The 27,081-nt window shown below is 35.0% G+C and overlaps 1 protein-coding gene across 1 annotated transcript in view; it reads left to right on the top strand.

Annotated features, from left to right (window-relative positions):
• The window catches only part of MINDY2 (MINDY lysine 48 deubiquitinase 2), a 121,989-nt gene that overhangs the window by 30,283 nt on the left and 64,625 nt on the right, over window positions 1–27,081 (top strand). Inside the window, exons 3-4 of the mRNA XM_027851810.1 lie at window positions 8,785–8,849; window positions 22,343–22,501. Of these exons, the coding sequence (XP_027707611.1) occupies window positions 8,785–8,849; window positions 22,343–22,501 (224 nt within the window). The remainder of the gene's footprint in view (window positions 1–8,784; window positions 8,850–22,342; window positions 22,502–27,081) is intronic.

Raw genomic sequence — 27,081 nt, 5'->3', positions numbered from 1 at the left:
ATCTGTTAATTGGGGAGTGGGTGAGCAAATTGGGGCATATGAACATAATGGAATTTTACTGAGCCATAAAAAAATGATGAATATGGGAAATTCAGAGAAATTTGGAAAGACTTGTATGAACAAGTGAAGAGTGACATGTAAGCAGTTAATAGAATTGATGATATTTAACCTGGAGAAGAGAAGATTTAAGGAAGACATGGTAGCTTTTAAGTATTTAAGAAATTGTGTTTTGAAAGTGGGATTGATTAGACATCTTCTACTTGGCATTAGATGACAGAACTAATGGCAGAACTGGGAGCAATGGTGAAAATTTGCAGAGAAGCAGTTTTAGGCATGATGTAAAAAATGGAAATTTCATTAGTATAGCTGCCCAAAACTGGAATGAACTGCTTCAGGAGTGAGTGAGTTCCTCATCACTGAAAGTCTTCAAGCAGGTACTTTCTGGAGAAACTGTAGAGAAAATTTCTGATCAAGTATGGTTCATATTAGATGATCTCTGAAGTCCCTTCCAGCTCTGAGGATCTATAATGTTGTAAACCAGACTCATCATCACTTTTTCACCAAAACCAGTTTCCCTTACTGACTTTACCACTTCTGTTGATTGCACTATTGTTCTATTCCTTCAGGCTTGAAACTTTGTTATTTTTTACTTCTCTTTTCACTTTGTGCTTTAGACCAATGAATCAATCACCAAACATTTATTAAACCCTTATTATGTACCAAGCACTGTGTTGAGCCTGGAGATACAAAGAAAAAGTAAAAATAGAGCCTTCCCTTAAGATGCTTACATTTTTATAGAGGAGGCTACACATTTATATGTATAGTTATGTGCAAAATTGATACAAAGTAACTTTGGAAAAGGAAGGCACTAGCAAATAGGGGGACCAGGAATGGTCTCTTGCAAGTGACTTTTGAGTTGAGTCTTGAAGGAAGCCAGGGATTCTAGGAGTTGGGGGTGATGAGGGAAAGCATTCCAGGCATGAGGGATACCTAGTACAAAGATAGCCTCTGTAGGTAAGAGATGGAACATTGTGTGTGAGGAACTACAGGTGGACAATATGGCACAATTATAGAATGTGTGTGTGTGTGTGTGTATGTGTGTATATATGTGTAAGTATATAAAGAGTAATATGTAAAAAGACCAGAAAAAATAGGAAGGACCAGATTATGAAGAGTTATAAATACCAAAGAGAGTTTTTATTTGAGTCTAAAGATAATAAGGAGCCACTTGAATTTATTGATTTGGGGGATAGGTTTTTACATTGTCAAACCTGTGCTTTAGGAATATCAGTTTGACAGTTATGAGGAGGATAGATTGGAGTGGGGAGAGACTTGAGATAAGAAGACTGATTAGTAAGCTATTGCAGCAGTCATCTATGTGGGAGGCCTGAACTAGTGTGGTAGGTGTAAGAGTTAGAGAGAAGGACATGTTAAGAGAGCTTTTGAAGGTAAAAATGTCAAGATTTGACAACAGATTGACAATGTGGAGTCAGGCAATTTGTGGATGACACCAAGATTGGAAACCTAGGTGACTAGGAGGATGATGGTACCCTTGATAGTAATCGTAAAGTTTGGAAGAAGGGTAGGTTTAAGGGAAAAGATGAGTTCTCTTTTGACATGTTGAATTTGAGGCTCCCATATCCAGTTAGTAACCATATCTTCATTGTTCTTAGATATGTCTTTGCAGGTTGTGGGATTTAGAACTGGAAAGGACCTTGGAGATAATTTGGTTCAATCTCTTCATTTTACAAATGAGGAAACTGAGTCCTGGAGAGGCAGAGTGAGTTGACCAGTATCATATAGAGGTGCCTATTTAACTGGAAGAGCCAGGGTTTGGACTCCAGTCTTCTGGTGCCAAATCCGTTGTTCTTTCCATTATGCCATGCTCTTTCTATTGTCCCTAATGTTCTAGTCTCACTATCACACCACTAATTCTGGGCCTTATCACCTCACTGTCAAATTACTATGGTAGTTTTCTTTTCTTTTCTTTTCTTTTTTTTAAATTTTTTGCTTTTTTGGTAAGGCAATTGGCGTTAAGTGACTTGCCCAGGGTCACACAGCTAGTAAGTGTCAAGTGTCTGAGGCTGGATTTGAACTCAGGTCCTCCTGACTGCAAGGCAGGAACTCTATCCACTGCGCCACCTAACTGGCCCTATGGTAGTTTTCTATTTGATGTTCCTGACAGCATTCTTAGCTTCTTCAGTCTGTCCTGCATACCACTTCTCCAAACATCCGTTTCATTATATCATATTCTCTTATTCAGAAGCCTGTAAGAATTCCCTTCTGTCATTGGATCAAGTCCAAAATCCCCATTGTACATATAATTTGAAGCCATTGTAGATAGAATTTTATAATCTGACCTAACCTCATCTATGTAACTTTGTGTTCTACTTTCTGACATGAGCTTTCTGCTCAATTCTAGTTAGTCTTCTTAATGGCCTTTCATATACCATGTTTCTTGTCACCTCTGGTTTCACCCGAGACATTGCCCCATTTTACCCTCCCCATCCCCATTTAAGGAAGGAGCACTTCCCTCCCTTCCATCTAGATTTTTAGCTATTCATACCTATTTCAGATTCCCTCTCTTCCCTGAAGCTTTTGTGGAAGATTCTAGGCTTCAGAGCTATTTTCCTTCAATAATTCCTCTGGGATTTCACTGACACTACATTATACCATCTTGTTCTTTAATTGTTTTACCTGTGTATCATCTTAACACCCAAACTCCAGTCATTGGCCCAGTTGTAATATTTCATTGCATTTCAACTTGTCAGCAAATCTGTAATCTCACTGATGTGGGTTTCACTCCATTGGTACAGATTGCAAAATATCCGTGCCTTCTCATTCTTCATTATTAATATCCATATATTCTCCTATAGAGAATAGATAGAGAATAGCAGGCTCACAAAAGAGCCTGCTAGAGGCCACATCTTCTCTGTCTTCTTACTTTTTGTGGGTACCATTGTAGCATGCAGGCTATTTACCTATTAATCCCTATTCTTACTACATGATTGACCTACCACTTTTTCTAATTGTGCATTTATTTCCTGGATGGTATTTGTATGCCACATCTTATATGTAGATAATTTTTGGAAATATGGTAGGGATTTCTGACAAAATAGTGGAATGAGTGGTTATGACTCTACCTGGCTCCCCTGTACTATCCCAAAACAATAATAAATGCAGCAGACAGTTTAAAAAAAAAACTGTAAGAGTAGAGGAAAGAAACCTTCACAAAAAAAGCTTAAAAGAAAAATTTTCAGATGAAATAAATGAATAAACAATGGTTTTGTATTGTTGCCCCACAAAGCTCCAGGACCATGAGTACAAACTGTAGATTAAAGAACACAAGGAGAAATCTTCAGAAGGAAAGGACAAGAATTCAACAATAGTATCATCTCTAAAATAAAGTGGAGATGTGCAGTAATATGCCAGGAACATGGTAGGTGTTTGATAATTACTTGCTGATTGATTTACTGGTTGGTTTAGACATCATAAGATAGAAAAAGAAACATATATCATTCATATAATTGGAAGTAGATTGCTAAAGGAAAATAAATATGAGAATTGACCATGTAGAAAAGACAGTGGAAAAACGTAATGAAGCAGTAGACTTCCAGAGGAGCAATACCACTCAGGTAGAATCACACACAGCGAAATGCAATAATAGAACGACAGACTGAGCCAAATCAAGATGGTAAAGCTGAAATGCCTCGTATCTCTACAGCCTAAAGGACAGTGCTAAAGGACAGAACTTGGTGAGACAATGTGAGAACTAATTAATTTTCCAGTAAAATACGAAGAAACATAATCTGAATTCTCTGTTCTAGGTATTCATACAAGAAAGTTGCCTTGAAGTATAGGAAACAGAAGGCAGAATACATATTTAAAATCCACAAGATTCTAACAGGAATGAACTTGAAGTTGAATTTCTAGACATTAAAAGATGAAGAGATAATCTTCTAAGTAGCCACTAGGAAACAATTACATAGCACTAAATAGCAGTTTGAATTGTACAAGATTCAATAAGGATAACAAATTAAAGAAACTTCAATGCCATGTACCAAAAAGTAGGGAAATAAGCCTCCAGCTTAGAATTTCCTATCCTGCAAACTGAATATACTTCATTACGAAAAAAACATGGTTCTTTAGAATTATTTCCTGGCAAAAAATCCAGTACTGGATAGACCATTTAACATGCAGATTTACCAAACTGCTAAAACTTAATTTACCAAATTTAACATGCAGATTTACCAAACTGCTAAAACAAAATAATCTAGGCTTGAATGCAAGTAAGAAATACAAGATGACCAAATGTTAACATAGATGTAGAGGAAGGCAAGTCTCCTGTAGATTCTAAGTTAACACTTAGTAGCATAATAATAATAGCTAGCAATTTATATAGTGCTTTAAAGTTTGAAAAGTACTTTACAAATATTCGTATTTTATCCTTACAGCAATCCTGGGAGAATGAAAGGAAAGTGATTTCTAAATCACATTCTTATTTCGGCTATTCAGGAAAAGATTTTTAAAAGATTATATCATTAAAAATAAAAGGAGAATCTGTCTTTTATGTGGTTGCAAGAAGGAAAGAGGAAGGACAATTAAGATTGTATTCTTAAAAAGAGAGGTAGTATGAATAGAGTTCTGGGTTTGGAGTTGACAAGACCTCAATTCAGGTCCTGCCTGTAACACTAACTGTGCCCCTTGGCAAGTCATTTAACCTGTCAGTGTTGGTGTGGGCAGGGAGGTGGAGAGGACAGAACTGGTATTTTTTAATATATTTTAGTACTGATAGTCAGATTCTGCTTTTTAAAACAAAATACTGTAGTGGCTCTGTGTGTGTGTGTGTGTGTATTTAATAGAGGGAAAACAAAACAGAATGGTCATAGTTTTGAATATTCACGGGCTAAATTCACCAATAATAGAAATCAGCAGAATAAATTAGAAAACCCCACAATTTGCTGCTTAGCAAAAATTAAATTGCTTCAAAAGCCAATAATTTCATACAGATTAAAAGTCAAAGGCCGCAATAAAAGCTGTCATTTCAGCTGAATTTTAAAAAAAGACAAAACTACTATCTTAATCATGAATTCAGGTAAGGCAATAGATACCATTAAGAGAGACACATGGATAAACTACATTATAGATCATAGATTTAGAACTGAAAGAGACTTTAGAAGTCATCCAGTCAAACCCTCTCACTTTATGGTTAAGCATACAAGTTCGAGAGCTTAAATGAATTGCCCAGTGTCACAGAGATAGTTGAAACAATAGGATAAAAGATAATATACATTGTATTAATTATATAAAAATAAAAGACACATATGAAATACATATAAGAGATCTATCAACTGGGGAAAAAATCTTGTAACCAAATATCTGAAATTTAAAGATAATTTGACAGGAATCCCTAGAAGTTATTCCTAAATAAATATTTAGCAGAAAGGAAGAAACATTTCTCAGAAGAAACACAAATTATTAATAACCATCTTTAAAATACTCAAAATTACTAATAGAAAAGTACAAATTGAGTCAATTCTTTGGTTTCCATACTTATCAAATTGGCATAGATAGTAATGGAAAAATTCATTGGGAAAAATGTGGTATAGTAGACGCACTGATTCACTGCTGGTGGAGCTATGAATTGGTCCAACGACATTGGAAAATGAGCTAAAAAAAGTTAGAGAATTGTTCTTTGACCCAGCTACCCCACTCTTTATTATTCAAAGTCTATTATTAACAACAAAGACATATCTATATTGAAAGTAAAAACATTACTATTTATAGTAGGAAAAGCCTAGAAACAAGGCTGCATGGTGGACAGTTGAAGGATAGCTGAACAAGTTATACTATATTAATAATATTTGATAAAATACTGTATCTTACCACAGGGAACAGTAAGTATGAAGAATTCAAAGAAATATAAGAAGTCATCTCTAAAGTAATGTATAGTGAACAATGCAGAACCAGAAAGAGCAATATATACAGTTAAAACAACCATGCAAATCACAACTTTAAGTGGTAACAAAATTTAGATTTTCTTTTGAGTAATAATGGAAATCATTAAAGAAGTACTTTGTGTCCTGATGCAATTACTGCATTATGCAAAAAGAAGCATAAAAATAAGTATAGGGAATCCCTCTTCCATTGACTACTTTGTAGGACATCTTCCATAAGAGCAGAGAAAACTTTTGACTCATGAACATTTTGTTTTCTGTCTTCTTTGAAATAGATTATCAGAGGGTTGCCAAATATAGTTATCTTGTTGGTTTCATTTATGAAAGTATCCTTTATTACCTTAAAAAATAATCAGTTATGAGCATTAACAAAAAATTGACTCAGTACAGGAAAACTTTAGGCTCTTCTCCAATTAATACATATACTAAGTAAATACTATATCCCAGGCTTTCTACAAGGTACTGGAGATACAAAGACAAAAAGGGGCTTACATTCTTTCTGGGGAGACATCATGTATACAAATAAATATATACCAAATAAAAGGATTTTTGAACAAGACAAATCTCAAATACTGTAGTACCTATTTTTCTTCTTATTTGGTAATCAACAAAGAGTAAAGGTATGATTAGTTTCTTATCTTCTCATTTTGGGCAACAAGAGAGTTTGAATAGGTAAGATTCTAATTGTTATGATTATAGATAGTGTCATTCTTATTTAGTCTTTCTTCTAATTTGATGTTGATTTTGATATTTTAGTCAGTAGTGTTTCTATAACGATGTGGTTTGCTGTATAAAATTGCTTATAAGCACTTTCCTGTTTCTTATGCTTTTATCAAGCATAGTGTCAATATGTGTATATATCATGTTCATAAAGATTTTTTAAAAATGAAAAAGAAGCATATGGGTAGTTATGTATGTCCTCTTGATTACCTTTTTAGGGTAATATCATATACATTTCCCCCCCATTCTTCTGGTATCTTCTGAACCCTGAGGGATCTTGTTAGGTAATCCCACAACATTTCTAGGAGCAGTTGGTTGGCACAGTGGGTAGAGTACCATCCCTGGAGTCAGGAGGACTCATCTTCCTGAGTTCAAATTTGTTTTCAGCCACTTCCTAGCTATGTGACCCTGGGCAAGTCACTTAAGCCTGTTTGCCTCAGTTTCCTCATCTGAAAAACTGGCTGGAGAAGGAAACGGCAAATCACTCCAGTGTCTTTGTCAAGAAAACTCCAAATGGGGTCAGGAAAAGTCTGCCACTACTAAAACAACTTAACAACAACAATGGTTTTTAAGATTGTGTCAACTACAGCATGGATTTCCTTGTTATATACTTAGTATGGTGAAACCACTATGCTAAAATCTTATACAGCACATCAGGATTCCAGTATTAGGCCAGATGTGGTAATTCCACTATTGCTAATATTGAAAATGGAGCATTATAGAAACATCAACCATTCTTTTCTTTTTTCCATCAGTTTTTTGTCCTGCTGCTTTAATTAATGAATGCTCTTGAGAGGACAGGATTCTAAAGAGCCTTTCTGTATTATGAATACTCTTCATACCATGATTGAATTGAAGCCCTTCTGGACATCTTAGAACCTGCCATAATTTCCACTTTCCTTGTATAATCTCTGAGAGTCTAGGCTCACTTTCATTTCACAGTGAGGCATCAGAATAGGACTTTATAGAAAAGTTTAGGTATAAATATATTCATATACATATATACATATAATTAGCATATATCTAAATATGTTATATGATCATTAACATTTATAAATAATTTTTTAATATGAAATATATAAAATACATCATTATGACTCTCCTAAAAGGATAACTAAGAAACCTTGAATGATTACTGCTTTTACTACATTATCCATATCTTTCAGGTTCACCATTAGATATGGACCTACCAGGCGTAGAGGAACCATGACTGTGCTTGTTTATTTCACAGTATCTATAATATAATAGTATGGGTATGATCTTCAGTAATGAAGATTATAACCCAACTATGCTTTTTTGGTTCTGTGCAATTAATTGGTGCCTTTCCATAAATCCTTTATACCCAACATAGTGGAGGTCTTTTTTGGACTTTTTAATATTTCATGAATATCAGTGCAATGCTTGAGCTGTTTAGCTGCTATCCTCTATCTTACTACATAGCTTGCCTAACACCTTTTCTGACCATATAAATTCCTTATGTCTTTGATGACACTTGTCATATAGAAGTAATTTTTGGTGGTTTGTTCTGATCTACATCTGTCCACCATATGTCTTTCCGTTGCCGTTAGGGTCACTTTCAGTTTTGATTTTTCTTATATTGTGGTAAGTTTGATTTATAGCCATGTAGCCTCATCAGGAAAATGTTGCTTTAAAAAGCTGTGTTTGTGGATTATGGAACAGTACAGTTTCCAAAATGTAATCTATTCTTCTCCGGTTCTGTTCTGACCCTTATTTGTTTTCTTACCGATTGACTGTTAATATAGTACATCAGTATATACATCTTTACAATTCTCAGCATTAAAGTAAATAATACAAAATGTTTTCCCCAAATTAAACATGATTAATCTTATATAGAACACAATGTGCTTCTCATAAATCATAATACAAGTAATGTTTTGACAATTTATATCTAACTGAAATAAAGTAATTGCTAGTTATATTTTGTTAAAAATAATTTAAAATGTCACTTCACAATGTAAAATAATTGACTTTAAGAATTGTGCTCTAATGTTACATGTATTTTTTTGTTTCCAGAGCTAGAAAACTTGAAAATATATGCCTGTTTTGAAGTTTACATTGAATGCAATTTTATTGTTTGTTTTTATAGGAGATTATATCCTTGATGCAAAACCAAAAGAAATTTCAGAAATTCAGCGTCTAAACTATGAGCAGGTAATAAAACAAGGATATTTGTTACAAAATGGAAATCATTTTACATAGTTTAATGTAAATTTAGTATGCCTTGATATATATATGATACTATATTCTTGAAAAATTACCTGTAAACTTATCTCAAATGTTATTTTCTCATTCACATTACAAAATCAAGTGTTCAGTATTTAAGAAATATGAGTGAGAGAGTGTGTTCTGCTTTTACTAAGTCTCACCAGTTGCACGCTGTGCACAGGTGAACACCCAGTGGTTTATTTTATACCATGATTAAATTATGTAGGGTTGTAAGGAAATAGAATTTCTTCCTTAATTGTCTCTTCTTTACAGTTAACTGGCTTAATAACAGAGATGGGAATGAGATTAGAACTATGTTTGTGACCCTGGACAAATCACTTTACCTCTGCTTGCCTTCATTTCCTTTTCTATAAAATGGGGATAATACTAATGCCTACCTCATAGAGTTGTCAGAATCAAATGAGATAATGCATTTAGAACACTCTGTGAATATCACAGTGCTATATAAATACTAGCTATTATTTGAAAGAAGGAAGGAAAGAATCTGTAATAAAGAGGAGACAGGGAACAAGTAGAGTGGAAAGTATAAGAGGATAAGTTAGAGGAAAATATACATTTAACAGTTATAATCGTGAATGTGAATGGGATGAATACACCCATAAAATGGAAGAGAATAGCAGAAGGAAATAGAAAGTAGAATCCAAAAATATACTGTTTATAAAAAATAAACTTGGAACATAAAGACTTATACAGTTGGAATTAAAAGGGTCAAAGAAAAAAAAATCTTGTTATCCCTTAGCTGAACTTAGAAAAGCAGGGATAGAAATCATTAAACAAGATAAAAACAGTATATTTGATTAAAAGAGATAAGGAAACTACATTTTGTTGGAAGATACCATAGACAGTGGATGAATTTCATTAGTTAGCTCTATGCACCAAATGGCATAGTGTTTAAATATTTAGATGAAAAGCTAAACAACCTATGTAGAGAAAAATGGAAGAATAGAGGGACACCTCAACATACCCCTTCTCAGAACTAGATAGAACTAATTTAAAAAGAAAGAGATTAAGAATCTTAACAGGAATTTTAGAAAAGTTTGGTATGATAGATCTCTGAAAATCATTCATTTGGAATAGAAAGGATTGTACATATTTCTTTACTATGCATGATACTTTGACAAAAATCAGCCATGTACAGGGTCAGGAAACTATGATATTTGAGCCAAATATAGCCCACCACCTGTTTTTTGTACAGTCTGCAAATGATAATTTGTCTTTGCATTTTTAAACAAAGTGTTAATCCCTGTATCAGAGCATAAAAACTTCACAAAAAAATATGATAAAGCAGTAATACTATCATTTACTGGCTACAGTGTAATAAAAATTATATTTAGTGAAGGGCCATTGAAGAAAGGACTAAAAATTATCTTAAAACTAAGTAACTTAATCATAAAAAATTAGTGGATTAATGAACAAATTGTAAAATGACAGGTAATTTCGTTAAAGATTGTGACAACAGTGAAAAAACATGACAAAATTTTGGGGATGTAACCAAAATAGTCTTTATGTCTCTAAACACTTTGATTGGCAATGGAGAGAATGCACAGAACAATGAATTGGGCATAAAAACTTTTTAAATAGAAAACTAACCAATTTGAAAGCCCAAATTAAATAGAACTGGAACAGTAAAAATCAAGCAAATGATTAACAAAATTGAAAGCAAAAAGACAATTACATTAATAAACTAGTAGCTTAAAAAATAATAAAATAAATCATTAGCTAATTTGATTAAAAACAAAGACAACCAAATTACCAGTATCCAAAAATGAAAAGGGAGAATTCACAACAAATGAAGAAAATAATTTTAAATAAAATACAACATTCATTTCTCTTAAAAACACTAAAAGAAAAACTCAAGGAATAAATTGAATTTTCCTTAATGTGTTAATTAGCACTAAAGCATATAAATCTTCAGCATTTCTGTTTATTATAAATAAAATGCATCAAGAAGAAATAGAAAATGAAATTCCATTTGAAGTAACTATGAAATGTGTAGAATATTGGAGTCAACCTACCAAGTTAGACAAAAGAACTATTTAAATAAAATTACAAATCACTCTATAGTAATAGTGATAGAGCTAAATATTTGGAGAAATACCAATTGCTCATCATAGTAAGCCAGGCCAATATAATAAAGATGACAATTTAAATAAATTAGTATAGTAACATATTAATTTTCTCAGTGCCTTACCAGTCAGACTACCAAAGGATAACTTCATGTAACTAGAAAAATCAACAACAGAATTCATGGAGAAACAAAAGGTCAAGAATCTCAAAGGAAATAATGGAAAAAAAGTGGGAAGGAAGTGGCCTAGCAGTATCAGATCTTGAACTATACTACAAAGCAATAATCATCAAAAGTATTTTTTTCTGATTAAAAAATACAGAGGTTGAACAATGGAACAGATTATGTAGACAATATACCAAAGTAATTGAACCATGTGGCCTACTATTTGATAAACTCAAAGACTCCAGCTACTGTGGTAAGGACTCACCAATATTTCGAAATTAGCTGGTAAAACTGGACTACAATCTGGCAGAAATTAAAATCACACGACATAACACACAACACACAACATAGGCTCCAAATAGATAATAAGTATAAAAAGTAAAAAACAAATCATAAATATATTAACATATAATATCATAAACATATCATAAATAAATTAGAAAAGCAAGGAATAAAATATCTTGCAGATCTACTTATAGGTGGAAAATTTATGATCAGTTGAGGAATAAAGAGGATCACAGAAAATAAAATGGGCAATTTTGATTATATGAAATTAAAATTTTTTTGCACAAATAAACCGATATAAGTAAGACTAGAAGGGAAACTGATAATTAGGAAATAAATCTTTGCAGCAACTTTATCTACTAAAAGTCATATTTCTAATACATATAATGAACTAAATTCAAATTTATTAGAGTTAAGAGCTATTTTCCATTTGATAGTCAAAGGAAATGAACAAGTAGCTTTCTAAGGAGATATCTAAGCTATCACTAGCCATATGAAAAAAAAATGCCTTAAATAAATGCAAATTAAAACGGTTCAGAAGTAACTTCGCATCAGATTGGCAAAATTGACAAAAAGGGAAAATCAGCAATATTGGAGGAACTGTGGGAAAATAGACACCTGGATACGTCGTTGAGCTAAGAATTGGTCCAATGATTCTGGAAAGCAATTTGGAATTATAAATTATGCATGACCTTTCACCTAGTTACACCATTTCTAAGCCCATAATAAAGAGATTAATTAAATTAATTAAAGAGGAAATGTCTTACATGTACAAAAATATGACAGCCAATTTATAACCAAGAGAACATTGTATACAATAACAGCAATATTGTTTTAAGAATGACTTTGAGCGAATAAGTTATTTTGTCTATTATAAATACCCGAATTAACAAAGACATGTGAAGAAAGACTCTATCTGCATCCAGAAAAAGGACCAATAAATAGCAGTATGTATAGAATAATTTTACATACATACATACGTATATGTGTGTGTGTGGGTGTGTATATATACCCACACACACACACCTATTTGTGTCTAATGGTGGCCATCTCTACGGCAGGGAAGGGGGAGAAAAGGGGGGAAAAAGGAATTTACATGATAATTTTTTTGTATATTTGAAAGGAATAGCAAGTTCATAGTAGATTTAGAGTTTCATGTACAATCATTTTTTTGTACTGTGTTATGGAAATGCTTGTTTTATTCCATAAATTAAAAATAAAATATATTTTTAAAATATTTATAATAGCTATTTTTGTAACAGCAAAGAACTGGAAACTGAGGGTGTGCATATCAGCTGGGAAATGAATGAACAAATTATAGTATATGAATGTAATGAAATACCATTGTGCTATAAGAAATGATAAAAGAGAAAGTTTCAGAGAATCCTAGGATGATTTGTATAAACTTATGCAATATAACTAGACAAACAATATATACTATAGCATCTATACTATAAAACAGTTTTGAAAGACTTAAGCACTCTGATCAGTGCAGTGATCTACCGTAATTCCAGACTACCTGTGACAAAGAAATCTAGTCATCTCCTGAGAGTCGATGGATTAATATGCTAGTTATATGCAGGATACAAACATTTTTGTACATGACAAGTCTGTTGTTTTGTTTGGTTATGCTTATTTGTTGAAAGGGTTTTGATTTCCTTTTTTTCAGGGCAGGGGGAGAGGAAAGAACAGTTGTGTGTTTGACATTTGAAAAATGTGAAATTTAATTTAAAGGCAAAAGATTCAAGGATGAAGTTGCAAACCTGGGTGACCAGAAGAATGTTTGTATCCTCTGTAGAAATAGGCAAGTTAGAAGGAAAGTTGAGGCTTTCAGGAAGGATAATGAGTCTGTTTTGTGGACTCATTCAGTTTTAGATTAAGTCTGTGGGATAGCCAGGTGATGATGTTTACCAGGCAGCTGGCGATGTGAAATTAAAACTCAGGAGGGAGATAAGGACTGAATTTGCAGACTTAGGAGTTATCCACATGGAGTGATTGAACCCATTAGGGCTGGGAAGACAGCAGAGAGACAGAGGAATTGTACAGTCTTATGTGATTCCCTGAAATACAGAGAGGAGGAAAGTTCATTTACTGCTAAATTATCCCTCTAAGCTCTCCATCCCTTAATTCATCACCTTTGCTTATAAATTTATCAAGCTTTTTTCCAATTGAGTTGTCCTTTGATCTCACTTTGCTGTTTGCTTTATTGTTACTTTTTATCTTCCAGTAAAACATTTCTTTCATTGAGTCTGTATTATTATTTTCTTTCCACAAATAACTCCCATATTGTTTGAATTTCTTCATAATTGTGTTGTGTTAAATCCTACTCTTTCTTTAACTGATGCTAATTCTTCCTTAATTTCTTTAGTGGTTTTTGTTTTTTAGATCCAGTTTCATATGTTTTTTGCTTGGGACGACTTTTGATTTTAATTCATTATTTTTTGTTTTGTTTTCTCTTCAGATACATTTAACTCATAATATTTTTTCATTGTGGGTAGAGGTCTTTGTTTCTTTTGATTTATTTCCTCTGTTTTTTTCTTTTCTGAGAGATTATTCTTATTTGAAGTTCTTTGGTTACCCTTCTCTATGTATTTTAGGGAAGGGCAGAATTTGTCTTCTGGTGGGGAATTTGGCAAGTCTTAAGACTCTTATGACTTCACATTATGCTATCTTGCAGGAAATTGATTTTTTTATTGTAAAATTTATCTTTTTAATTACATGGCCACTTTATATTTGAGCTCATATATTTAAGTCAAAATGTGATCTTAAGCTCTGTTGAATTTTAAAATTATCGACTATTAGAGTTGGAAGAGACCTCAGTGGCCATCTAATACAACCCATACCTGAGCAAGCATGTCATCTAAACATAAGAGTCAAACATACAGCTTACCAGCTGCATGCAGCTCATAACATTCCCTAATATAGCCAAACCAGATTAAAATATAATTGGGAAATATTTAACTAAACAAATAAAAATGCAACAAAATAGATAATGCTAATATTTGGTTTTCTAAGTCAGTATGTGCCTTGGTTTAGTGGTTCCCACTTCAATTTGTTTGACACCACTCCTCCACAATACTCCTGATGAGTAGTCATACCTTTGTTTGAAGACTTCTAGTGACTTGGATCATATTGCTTTTCAAACAAATCTAATTGTTAGGATGTTTTATCTATATTGAATCTAAATCAACCACTTTGCAACTTGAATCAGTTTTTCCTAACTCCCCACTCAAAAGAAGTACAGCTCCTCTGCTACATAATAACCTCCTCTCCCTCCCCTCTTCTTTTCCTTCCTCTCTCTCTTTCCTTCTCCTCCTCCCTCATTCCCCCTTTTCCCCAGATTTCTTTCTCTCTGTTTTGTTTTCTTTCTTTTTGTCTTTTTCCTCCTTCTCTTCTTCCCTTCTTTGTTCCCTTCCTTCCCTATCAATAGTCATGCTTCTTTCCTAACTCTCTCTCTCACGTACACACTCACACACAAATAATAAGCAGAAAGAAAGAAAAACAAAACTCTTATAACAAAAATGGTAAGACAGAATAAATTTCTGCATTGACCATTGCCAAAAATATGTCCACTTCTGCACCTTGTATCTATCACTTCTCTGTCAGGATATGGATAGCATGCTTTATCATCAGGTGTCTGGAATTAATGGGTTGTCATTTCATTGAACACAATTTTTAAGTCTTTCAAAGTTCTTTTTTTTTAACTATGTTATTGTAAAAATTGTTTTCATGATTTTGTTCACTTCATTTGATATTAGTTTACTGCATGTATTCCTATGCTTCTCTGTTAAACAACCCCTTTGATCATTTCTTATAGCACAATAATATTCTATTACATTCGCATACAACAACTTGTTCAGCACTTTACTAGTTATAAGCTCTCTCTTAGTTTCCTTTTTTTTGCTAGAATAGAAAGAACTGTTATAAACATTCTTTTCTTTTCTTTTTTCTTTGATCTCTTTGTAAGATAAGCCTAGTAGTAGTATTGCTACCCACCATCAAAGAGTATATACAATCTAGTTATTTTTTAGACATAGTTCCAAATTGTTTTCTAGAATGTTGGAGTCCCAGGGGTGGGGAACCTGTGGCCTTGAGGCCACATGTGGCCCTCTGGGTCCTCAAATGCGACCCTTTGACTAAATCCAGACTTCACAGAACAAATTCCCCTTAATAAAAGGATTTATTCTGTAAAACTTGGACTCTGTCAAAAGGCTGCCCCCAAGAACCTAGAAAGTCACATGTGGCCTCGAGGCCGCGGGTTCCCTGCCCTTGACCAATTCAAATCTCCACCAAAGAGTGCATTTGTGTGACTTTTTTCTCAAGATCTTTTTAGATGCTGACTCTGTTGTATTGTATGCCATCCATGTTGATGAGAACAATTGTAAACAGCACAGTTAATCAAGGACAGATTCTTGGAGTGCTCCACAAATTTCAGTCCTTTAATGATTACTTTTTGGGCATAGTCATGCAAACAGTTCTAAATCCCCTTAATCTGTATTGTCATCTATCTTCTTCCCTTCTTATCTACCAGGATAACATTAGAGACTTTGCCACCTACTTTGCTGAAACCTAGGTATAATTAGCATTTCATTGATGTAACAACTGAGTAGTTGTCCAAAAAAAGGAAATTAGGTGTGGCATGATTTGTTTCTGATAAGACTTGCTGGCTTACTAAATAGTATTTCCCTTTTAAAATCTTCACAAACCATCCTGTAATTAATAATTCATATTTATAAGGCACTTTAATGTTTATAAAACACTTTCATTTAGTAATAAATATATTATAGAATTTTGCCAGGAATAAAGGTCAAGTTTTTTGGACTAGAGTTTTCAGTATCTACTTTCTTTGCTTTTTTGAAAATTGGGATAATTGCTCTTTCCCAATCCTTTAACACCTTATTTATTCTACATGATTTTTCAATGATCACTAAATCTTTGAAATTTTTTAAAAAATTTGTGGCTTAGAATCATATCTGCTGCTTTTTCAGTACCTTGGGGTTGATCCCAGTGTAGTAAGTGCTATAGAAATGTTTGCTATTGTTACCTTTCTCTTTTCATATTCCCCCTCCACTAACTACTTTGACCCCCACATCCATTAACAATGACTCTGTATTCCAGTTACATGGAGAGCAAGTATTAAAGAAAAAAAAAATCCATCATACAAACACAGCAATTTGGAAAATTACATTTTATTAATATTTTAACATTGTATATAGTTACAGTACCTAAGGAACATACCAAAGAATGGTTTCTTTGTTAAATTGATAGACATATGAATTTGTTGAATGTGCATTTGTAAGTCAGAGCAGGTCTAAGCTGGCAGCCAATACACAGAAGCCAATGTTATAATGTTATTTATTAACACAAGTTTCTGCCTGTATGTTTATCTAAGCTGTATTGATATAATTGGGAACATTCTAAGTAAGCTTGTAATGAGCCCCAGTTGACTGAGGAAGACAGGAATACAGTTTATAGTAATTTGTACAAATTAAGGAAACACGAGTACCTTTTGGGATAAAATTACACAGGTACCAATTGAAATGTGATTGGCAAGGTACTAGTATAGCTCACTGTTTAATTATTCGGGATAATAAGGAAAAGTACAGGCATATATTCAGGACCCTTAATGTCTGACATCACATAGTTTATGTATTAGAAAAGGCAAATTAGGTCAATAACTATAGATTATTAAAAATGTTTACCTTCCAAATATCTGTTTCATTTTTAGAGTTCAATGCTAGTTCAATACTACTTTTAGAAGCAGAGTTAGTTGTGTCATATTGTGATTTAAAATTTATTAGCAACATTGTAGAAGTGATCAAGATATAAATAATTGATTAGAGCTCTATTGTTTTTAACACTTTTAGCTGTTTTGTTATTTGTTGCTTTTTTTTCTTTTAAAGCAAGTAGTGTCTCTACTAATGTGTATCAACAGGATTATAACACATAAAAATAGAGACTTACTCTTTTAGCTCTATCAGCTTCTGGTTAGGCCCTTATTGGAGTTTGGTTATCCACATTTACTAGGAGGATTGACAAATTGGGGAGAGTCCTAAAAGCAATAGAAAACATGCATAGAGTGATATAAGTAAATTAAGGGAGTGTGGAAGAAATTACATGTCAGAGCTCTGAATAGGCTAACAGTTCATAACTAAACAAAAGGTAGGGAAGTTCATAGGTGGTAAAATGGATAACTTTACATAAAATTTAAAAGTTTTTGCAAACAAACAAAACATGCAGTTAAAATTAGAAGAAAAGCAGGAAACTAGGTGGAAATTTTGGAGTAAGTTTCTCTGATAAAAGGTCTCATTTCTCAAATATGTAGAGAACTAAGCCAATTTTATAAGAGTAAGAGCCATTCCCCAATTGACAAATAGTCAAAGGATATAAATAGGCAGTTTTAAGAGGAAGAAATCAAAGCTACCAATAGTCATATGGAAAAATGCTCTAAATCACTAATGTTTAGAGAAATTGAGATAACTTCTCACACTCATCAGAATGGCTGACAGGACAGAAAAGTAAAACAGGTGCTAGAGGGGTTGTGGGAAAATAAGTACACTAATGCACTGTTGTTGGAGCTGTGAAGACGTCCGGCATTCTGGAGAACAATTTGGACTAGAGCCCAAAGGGCTCTAAAACTGTGTATACCCTTTGATCTAGCAATACCACTACTACGTTTGTATCCCAAAGAGATCAAAGGAAAAGAAAAAGGCTCTGTTTGTATAAAAATTTGTAATAGCTCTTTTTGTGATGGCAAAGAATTGGAAACTGAGGAGATGCCTGTCAGTTGGGGAATGGCCAAACAAGTTATCATATATGAATGTGATGGAATACTGTTGTGGTATAAGAAAAGATGAAGGGGATGGTTTCAGAAAAATTCTTTTTTCATTACTGGCTCAATACTCTAAGAAGGGTTTCTTAACTTTTTTTTTTGAGGCACTCATAGACCTCTTTTGCAGTCTTGTGAAGCCTGTAAACCCCTCCCCAGAATAATGATTTGTTACCTACACTCATAATTACAGGAGTACTGAATTTCAGTTAAGAGTTTAGTGAAAATAAAGGTTTATTTTTTTTCTCATTCAGGTTCCTGGACCCTAAAAAAATATAGGGTCAATGGACTGTAGGTTAAGAGCCCCTGCTCTATGTAGAAGTGAAGGAGTTCTACAGGACTTCTTTAAAATGTAACGCCTATAGCCTCTCACAGGGCTGATCTTGAGCTTGCAATGCTTGAGGGTGTTTTTTTTTTTTTAACATGTGTTTTTAAAACTTTGGGTTCCAAATTTTCTCCCTTCCTCCCTCCCTACCCACCCTCGTTGATAAGGCAAGCAACTAAATATAGGTTATATATGTGCAGTTATGCAAAACACTTCCATAGTAGACATGCTGTGAAAAACTAACTCTATTTCCCTTAATCCTATCCTGCCCACTCATTTATTCTATTCTTTCTTTTGACCCTGTCCCTCCTCAGAAATATTTGCTTCTGATTACTCCCTTTCCCAATCTGCCCTCCTCTCTATCATTCCCCTACTCTCTTGTCTCCCCTCCCCCCAATTTTCCTGTAGGGTAAGACAGATTTCCACACCCAATTGAGTGTGTATGTTATTCCCTCCTTAAGTCAAATCCTATGAGAATAAGATTCATTCACTCCTTCTCACCTTCCCCCGTTTCCCCTCCACTGTAACAGCCTTTTCTTTTCTGTTTGTTTTTTTTTTTTGTGGGATAATTTACCCCATTCTACCTCTCCCTTTCTCCTTCTCCTAGTATATTCCTCTCTCATCCCTTAATTTTATTCTCCAGATATGACCCCTTCATTTTCAACTCACCCTGTACCCTCTATCTATCTGTATCTATATATACATACATATAATTTTTTCCCCTTCAACTACCCTAATACTGACAAAGGTCTCATGAGTTACAAATATCATCTTTCCATGCAGGAATGTAAACAGTTCAACCTTAATAAGTCTCTTACGATTTTCTCTTTCCTGTTTACCTCTTCATGTTCCACTCGAGTCTTGTATTTGAAAATCAAATTTTCTATTCAACTCTGGTCTTTTCATCAAGAATGCTTGAAAGTCCTGTATTTCACTGAATCACCATTTTTTTCCCTGCAGGATTATATTCAGTTTTGCTGGGTAGGTGATTCTTGGTTGTAATCCTATCTCCTTTGCCCTTTGGAATGTTATATTCCATGCCCTGCGGTCCCTTAATATAGAAGCAGCTAAATCTTGTGTTATGCTGATTGTGTTTCCATAATACTTGAATTGTTTCTTTCTGGCTGCTTGTAATATTTTCTCCTTGACCTGGGAACTCTGGAATTTGGCTACAATATTCCTAGGAGTTTTCCTTTGGGGATCTCTTTCAGGAGGAGATGGGTGGATTGTTTCAATTTCTATTTTGCCCTCTGGTTCTAAAATATCAGGAGTTTTCCTGGATAATTTCTTGAAAGATGATGTCTAGGCTCTTTTTTTGATCATGGCTTTCAGATAGTCCAATAATTTTTAAATTGTCTCTCCTGGATCTATTTTCCAGGTGAGTTGTTTTTCCGATGAGATATTTCACATTGCTTTCTAATTTTTCATACTTTTGGATTTGTTTTACAGTGTCTTGATTTCTCATAAAGTCACGTGCTTCCAATTGCTCTATTCTAATTTTTAAGGAAGTATTTTCTTCAGTAAGCTTTTGGACTTCCTTTTCCATCTGCCTAAGTTTGCTTTTAAGGGCATTCTTCTCCTCATTGGCTTTTTGGACCTCTTTTGCCATTTGGGTTAGGCTATTTTTTAAGGTATTATTTTCTTCAGTATTTTTTGGGGTCTCCTTTAGCAAGCTGTTGATTTGTTTTTCATGATTTTCTTGCATCACTCTCATTTCTCTTCCCAGTTTTTCCTCTACTTCTCTTATTTGCTTCTCAAAATCCCTTTTGAGCTCTTCCAAGGCCTGGGACGGATTCATATTTTTCTTGGAGGCTTTGGATGTAGGAGCTTTGGCTTTGTTGTCTTCTTCTGGTTGTATGTTTTGATCTTCTTTGTCACCAAAGTAAGATAATATAGTCTGACTCTTTTTGTGCTGCTTACTCATGATCCCAGCCAATTACTTGAGTTTTAAACTCTTTGTTAAGGTAAAAGTCTGCTTCCAATGTGAAGAGTGTACTGTCCCAAGCTTCGGGGGTTTGTACAGCTGTTTTCAGAGATACTTCTAGGGACCTGTAAATTTTTAATTCTTCCACGGTGCTATGATAAGGGGCGAGGTGTTTTCTCTCCACCACCATAACAAGCTCCACTGCACCAGCATTCCTCCTAGCCCCAGGACTGCCCCTCAGAACTGTGACCCAGATCCAAGCACCAGTAAAGCAAGAGATTCCTGCCTCAGCACTGACAAAGAGATCCCTGCAATCACCCTCTGATCAGCTACTCGATTCACCCTCAGTCTCTGGACCGGAAGCTCAGGAAAAAGCCATGGCCCCGGGATGCGCTCCAGACTTGCCCCTGAGACCTAGCTCCTCTCTCACTGCAGTCACAGACTTTTCCCACTGACCTTCTAAGTTGTTTTTGGCATTCGTGGGTTGAGAAGTCTGGAAACCGCCACAGCTGCCCACGATTCAGCTCTCTGAGGCCTGCTGCATGTTTGCTGCGGCCTATGTGCCCACGCCGCACTGTGCTCCTCTCCCCGCCTGGCATGATATACCTTTCCAATCAACCATCCAGGCTGTCTTTGGCTGGAAATTTGTTTCACTCTGTCTTTTTGTGGGTTCTGCTGTTTTAGAGTTTGTTTAGAGTCATTTTTTTAGGTATTTGGAGGGCTTTGGGAGAGAGCTCAAGAAAGTCACTGCTTTCCCTCCACCATCTTGGCCTGTCGAAGGGGTTCTTTAAAGCTGTAACTGATCAATCAAGTGAGATAGAGCCATTTTCTGTGTTCAGAACATATTTGGCATCGTTGCTTCCCTTGCTTATAGAACTATATGAAGAAGCCCCAACCCAACAAGCAGAAATGACTTACTTGGCCAGGCAGTCATCTTCCTGTAAAAGCCAAGTGGATGGTATCTGTGCTTGAACACAGAGTAATTCCAATGCTTTTTTTTTTATAGACTGCAAAACTCATTCCTTATCATCATGTTACTTAGTAACTAGCATACTGACAGTGAAGACCAGTAGCCTGAAGTCAGATTTGGAGATATAAAATCCTTATCTGGGACTATAAATGCTCTCTAAGATCCCTTCTATCTTCCAAGTGCTGATATGCACCCCAGCCTTGATCATTCACCTTTGAAGCCTGGCCATACTCTTCAAACTTCAAATCCATTCTCCAGTTTGGGCTTTCAAGGAGAGAGGAGAGGCAGGAAAGTCCAAGTGAGAACGAACAGCTAGAAAGGGACTGATCTACTTAGAAATAAGAAACCTTATTGAGTGCTCTGAGTGTTTACAAAGTGCTTTTAATTAAAGAATTTAAAGCACCAAAAGAAGAGCCTGCCCATTCTACCTCTTACATTTCAAATGTTTGTTCTCCTGCCTTAAGTTCTACTTAGTAGCTGCCAGGGCTATGAAGCAGCAGTTCAAAACAGCAGATGCTGCTTTTTTGAGCTTATGTATACATCATTATTTTCTGTCTTCTTACCTTTACTGGGAGTTGGGTTAGGTAATGAAACATTTTGGTTTGGGATTATTGCATCCCAAATTTTGTTGATAAGAATTTCCTAGGAGAATCCAGTTATTTTTAAAAAAAAACTTTTTGAAAACTCTCAGAGTAGAGTATTTGAACATATATTGGAGATGTTGGTACAAATAATTGATGACTACTTAAGTCAGCGAAATATTTTATTTGCAAGCATGCTATATAAAGTTTGAAATAGTCTTAAATATAAGCAGCTGTGAAGCTTTTGATTTCATGTGTCTTATTTTACTTGCAGAATATGAGTGATGCTATGGCAATTCTGCACAAACTACAGACAGGTCTGGATGTAAATGTGAAATTCACTGGTGTCCGAACATTTGAATATACACCCGAGTGCATTGTGTTTGATCTTCTTGATATTCCATTGTACCATGGATGGTTAGTGGACCCTCAGGTAAGCAGAGGAATCTAAAATGCAATGAGAAGTTTGATAATGGGAGAAATCATCCCCAGTAAAGCATGATTGGAGAAGTCTTCATGGAGAAGTTAGCACCTAAATTGAGCTGTAAAGCAAGAAGTGGTTTTCAACCAGGAGAGATGGTAGTAGAGGGGACATATTTATTACAGGGATGGGAAAGAGCAAGAGCAGTTCATTTTGGTAGTAACACAGAGAACCTGAGGAAATCTAGAAAGGTTATCTTGGAACCCAGTCACAAAGGCTTTGAATGGCGGCTTAAGGAGCTTATACTTTGTTAGGTAGACAGTGGGGATATACGGGGATGTTGAGCTAGGGGAATTATGTGTGCAATATATTAACAAAAGTGTATGGTCAGCAGTAAGAGTAGATGTTCTCTGAGGACTCTTTGAGCTCTGAGATACTCTGATTCTCTGAAAAATATATTGGAGGGGAAAAAAAATCTGATGTATACCAGTTAGGGTACTGTTAAAATATTTAATAAAATATTAAAATATATTAAAATAGAGAGGTGATGAGGCCATCAATTTGAGGGACAACATTTTTAGAGCAATGATGGTACAGTATGTAAACGTTGATAGATTTGCCTTGCGTTATACAGACATTTCTATATAATCTGTAATACTACCAATACAACATTTTCGTGTGAGTAAGGGAAAGAAATTGGGTGGAACACATGTACTCTGTTATTTATAGCTCCTTATATAACCTAGTGAAAAGAAACCATATTCACTTACGTGTTTTCAACATTATAGCTGTTAAAATTTTGTTTGGAAGCTGAACATGAAATTTGAACTGGTATCTGTCAATTTAGAGGTTTTACTGATGTAATAGAGTATTTTATGGTTACCAAATGTAGCAAATGGCTTCTCTATTATAGTAATTTTGCCGTGCTGGATTGCTGAATTGTGAAGGCTTTTTCCCCCAGAAACATAATTTAGTTAGGAATAAGAGAAATATAAAACTAAACTTAGTGTTTCAGATGAATTTTCAAATTCTCTAGATACCTAGGATATGTTTAAAAGTTTCTTTAAACACTTATTAGTTAAAAGCAAGTTCTGTTTTCAGCCAATAGCTTCAATTCCACCTTTACTAAGGAAATCTAGTTAATTCAGCTTGAACTCTCTCACCCCAATGCTTTGTTTCTCTTCCCTTCAAGAATTAAAGCTTCCATCTGCTCTGCAGATTTCATTCCTTGCCAATTTGAAAGATCTTACTCTTACTCCTACCTAATCTTTCTTTTTCTAACATGAAACACTTAAAGAATCTTCAGTTTCTGCCTCTTTACTGACTCTACCTTCATATATACATGGCTCCCCATCTAGGAAAAAAAATCTGTTAAATCTTGCTGTCCCTTCTTTTCCCCACCTAACTTCTCCAACCAGCAGTCTGTCTTCATTAATTTCATTTCTTCACCATACTTTCTTGCTTAAACTCCATCACCTTCTATTTCTACCATTCTCATTAAAATGGTGTATAATTAAAAGTAATAGAAGTTGGAGAGCATCTAGAGGAAGGAATCCAAGATGATAAAGGACTTCAAATCCATGGCATATTAGAATTAGTTAAAAGAAAATGGGAAGAGTTATTCTGGAGAAAAGAAGATCCATGGGATAAATGATAGCCATCTTCAAGTATTTGCTAAGCTGTTACATGGAAAAGGGATTAAAATGATTCTCTGTGCCATTTGACACTGCCAGTCATCCTTTCTCTTGGATACTCTCATCTCTAGGTTTTTATGGTACTGCTCTTACCTAGTTGTTCTTCTACCAGTTTCACCACTTTCTTTTCTTATTTTCCTTCCTTCCTCCCTTCCTTTCTTTCTTTCTCAATCAGGGTTAAGTGATTTGCCCAGGGTCATACAGCTAGTAAATATCTGAAGCTGGATTTGAACTCAGGTCCTCCTGACTGCAGGGCCAGTATTCTATCCACTATGCCACCTACCTGCCCCTCACCACTTCTTTTCAGTCTCCTTTGCTGGATATTCCTCCGGGTTGTACACTAATCATGGGTGTCCGTCAAGGGTCTATCCAAGCAATTCCTCTTCTTCCTCTGTACTATCTTGCTTGATCTCATCTGTTCCCATGGGTTCAGTTATCATCTTTATGCACTAAAATTCCACATTTTGGACCTCTTAAATTGAATATTCCATCTGCATCTCAAATTTAAAATGTTGTAAACAAAACTCATTATCTTTCCCTTCAAATCCTCTACTTTCTCAGCAACTTTCCTATTATCATCTAGAACACCATTTTCTTGGTCACTCATGCTTACAATTTCAGTGTCCTTGACACTTCAATCACATTCACTCCACATATCCAATCTATTGCTACATTTTGTTATTTCTACCTTTACATCTTATTTATAGTCTTTTCATTCACACAGCTAGCACTCTACTAAAGGTCCACTTCACCTCTTGCCTAGACTGTTACAAGAGCCTTTTGTTTTGTCTCCCTGCCTTTGTTCATGTGCATCGCAGACTCAGCAGATCCAAAACAGAGCTCATTTCCCCCCCACCCCACTCTACGCTGTTTCCAGCTTTCCTGTTCTCCCAGTCACCTGGCTCACAACTTCAGTGTCATCCTCAAATTCATTCCACATACTCTATCTGTTGTCAAGTCTTGTCGTTTCTAAATTCACAACATCTTTTAAATATGTTGCCTTTTCTATACCTTTACAACTAATACCCTGTCATAGACCCTTATCACCTCTTGCTTGGACTATTGCACTTTAAAGGTTTAAAGGTTTGTCTCCCTGCCTCAAGTCTCTCCTAGCTCTACTCTGTTCTCCACTCAACTGCCAAAGTCACTTTTCTAAAGGACAGATTTGACCCCTATTTAATAAACTCCCTACCTCTAGGATCAAATACAAAATGTTGTGTTTGACTTTTAAAGCTCATACCAGACTGACCCCTTCCTACATTTTCAGGCTTCTTATACCACTGTCCTCCATGAACTCATGACACTGGCCTCCTTGCTGTTCCTCACACACAACACTCTCCTTCCAACTCTTGTGCCTTTTCACTGGTAGTCTGGCATGCCTGAAATGCTGTTCTTCCTCATCTCTACCTCTGAACGTCCTGGGGGTCCTTCAAGACTCAGCAATGCAGTTCCTTCTGCAACAAACATTTCCTTGTCTCTATTAAATTCTGTGATTCTCTGAATTCCTAGCAATGAAGTCACTGAGTCAAAAGGTACCAAATTTCCAGGCATTCTATCAATAAACATGTATCAAGCATCTAATGCCAAGCACTGTGCTAGGTACTAAGTTTTTATGACTTTTTATGTTTTGTCGTTTATACGTACAACCAGTAGAGAAAACATCAACAGCTTTTCCAGTCACCTGCAGAGAATTTTCTATGTTTGTATTTCTGCCATAGCCAAGTGAGTGTTATGTGCCATGAAAATACAGAATAGCCTTTCTTCTAGAAAACAAAGTGAAGGGGGACAAAGACAACCTCTCCATTCTCCAGATTATCAGCAAGAATGGAGTGATCCTTTGGGGCGGTGGGGGAGAGGGAAACAGCAACTGAAGAGCATCCATGTGAAGGCAAAGAAGAAAATGGAGTTGAAGGGGCACAGGTAAACCTTGATCTGTGTCAGGAGGTGGGAATGTGGAAGAATGTGATATAGAAAAAAAGGAAGAAGAATCACTGAATACTTGAAGCTGAATTATAATTTTGAGACTCTACCTAAAGAGGAGGAAGCATATGCTTTTCCTCCAGTAATAATGATATAGGCCTGTCAATACTATTAGATGAGAAAACATCCAGGAATGCTCAGAAGAAGAAATAAGTAGCTGAGTCTGGTGACCATCTCCTGAGTACTGAGTCCTAATAATAATGAAAAGCATCTGTTGTCTTCCAGGGCATATATAAAAGACATGACTGAGCCTCCCAAGATTTATAAAAACAGACAACTATTACAAATTTCTGGGGATTCACATGAGCCCAGATGATATTGCCAGAAGGAATCCAGAAAGCCTAGCTGAAGACTGAAATCTTATGCAAGAAATTGAAGACCTTAAACACACATTATTTAATCACTTCTGCTGATCAAAATCAAGGACTTTAGGAAAGTATTTTTGATAAATGAACAGGTGTTAGGAAGATACTGTCTTTAATAAAGTGTGTGTGTGTGTGTGTGTGTGTGTGTGTGTGTGTGTGTGTTAAAGAGAAAATGGTATCTAAAAACAGTCTTTGCTTTCTGGAGCATAGCATAACAGGTTCCTGGCCAGGGACAAAGTATGCCTAAGAAGATCTATTGAAAATGCATTTGTCCCACGTCTTCAAAATTTAATCAAAAGGGAAGAGGAGGTAGATAATTGCCTAACAAGTTAGATATTATAGACCAGGGATACTTAACCTGGGGTCTACAAGCAAATTTCAGAGGGAGTTCTGTGAACTTGTATAGGAAAAATATTACATCTTTATATATTTTCACTAATCTTTAGTTTCCTTTATAATCTTATATACTCTATTTTATGCCATTAAAAGCATCATTCTGAAAAGTGATCCATAGATTTTACTAGACTGCCAAAAAGGTCAGACCTGTTATGTA

Source organism: Vombatus ursinus, unplaced genomic scaffold (genome assembly GCF_900497805.2).
Source record: "Vombatus ursinus unplaced genomic scaffold, bare-nosed wombat genome assembly UNPS02009205.1, whole genome shotgun sequence".
Taxonomy (NCBI): Eukaryota; Metazoa; Chordata; class Mammalia; order Diprotodontia; family Vombatidae; genus Vombatus; species Vombatus ursinus.
This window is presented reverse-complemented; position numbering and strand designations above follow the sequence as displayed.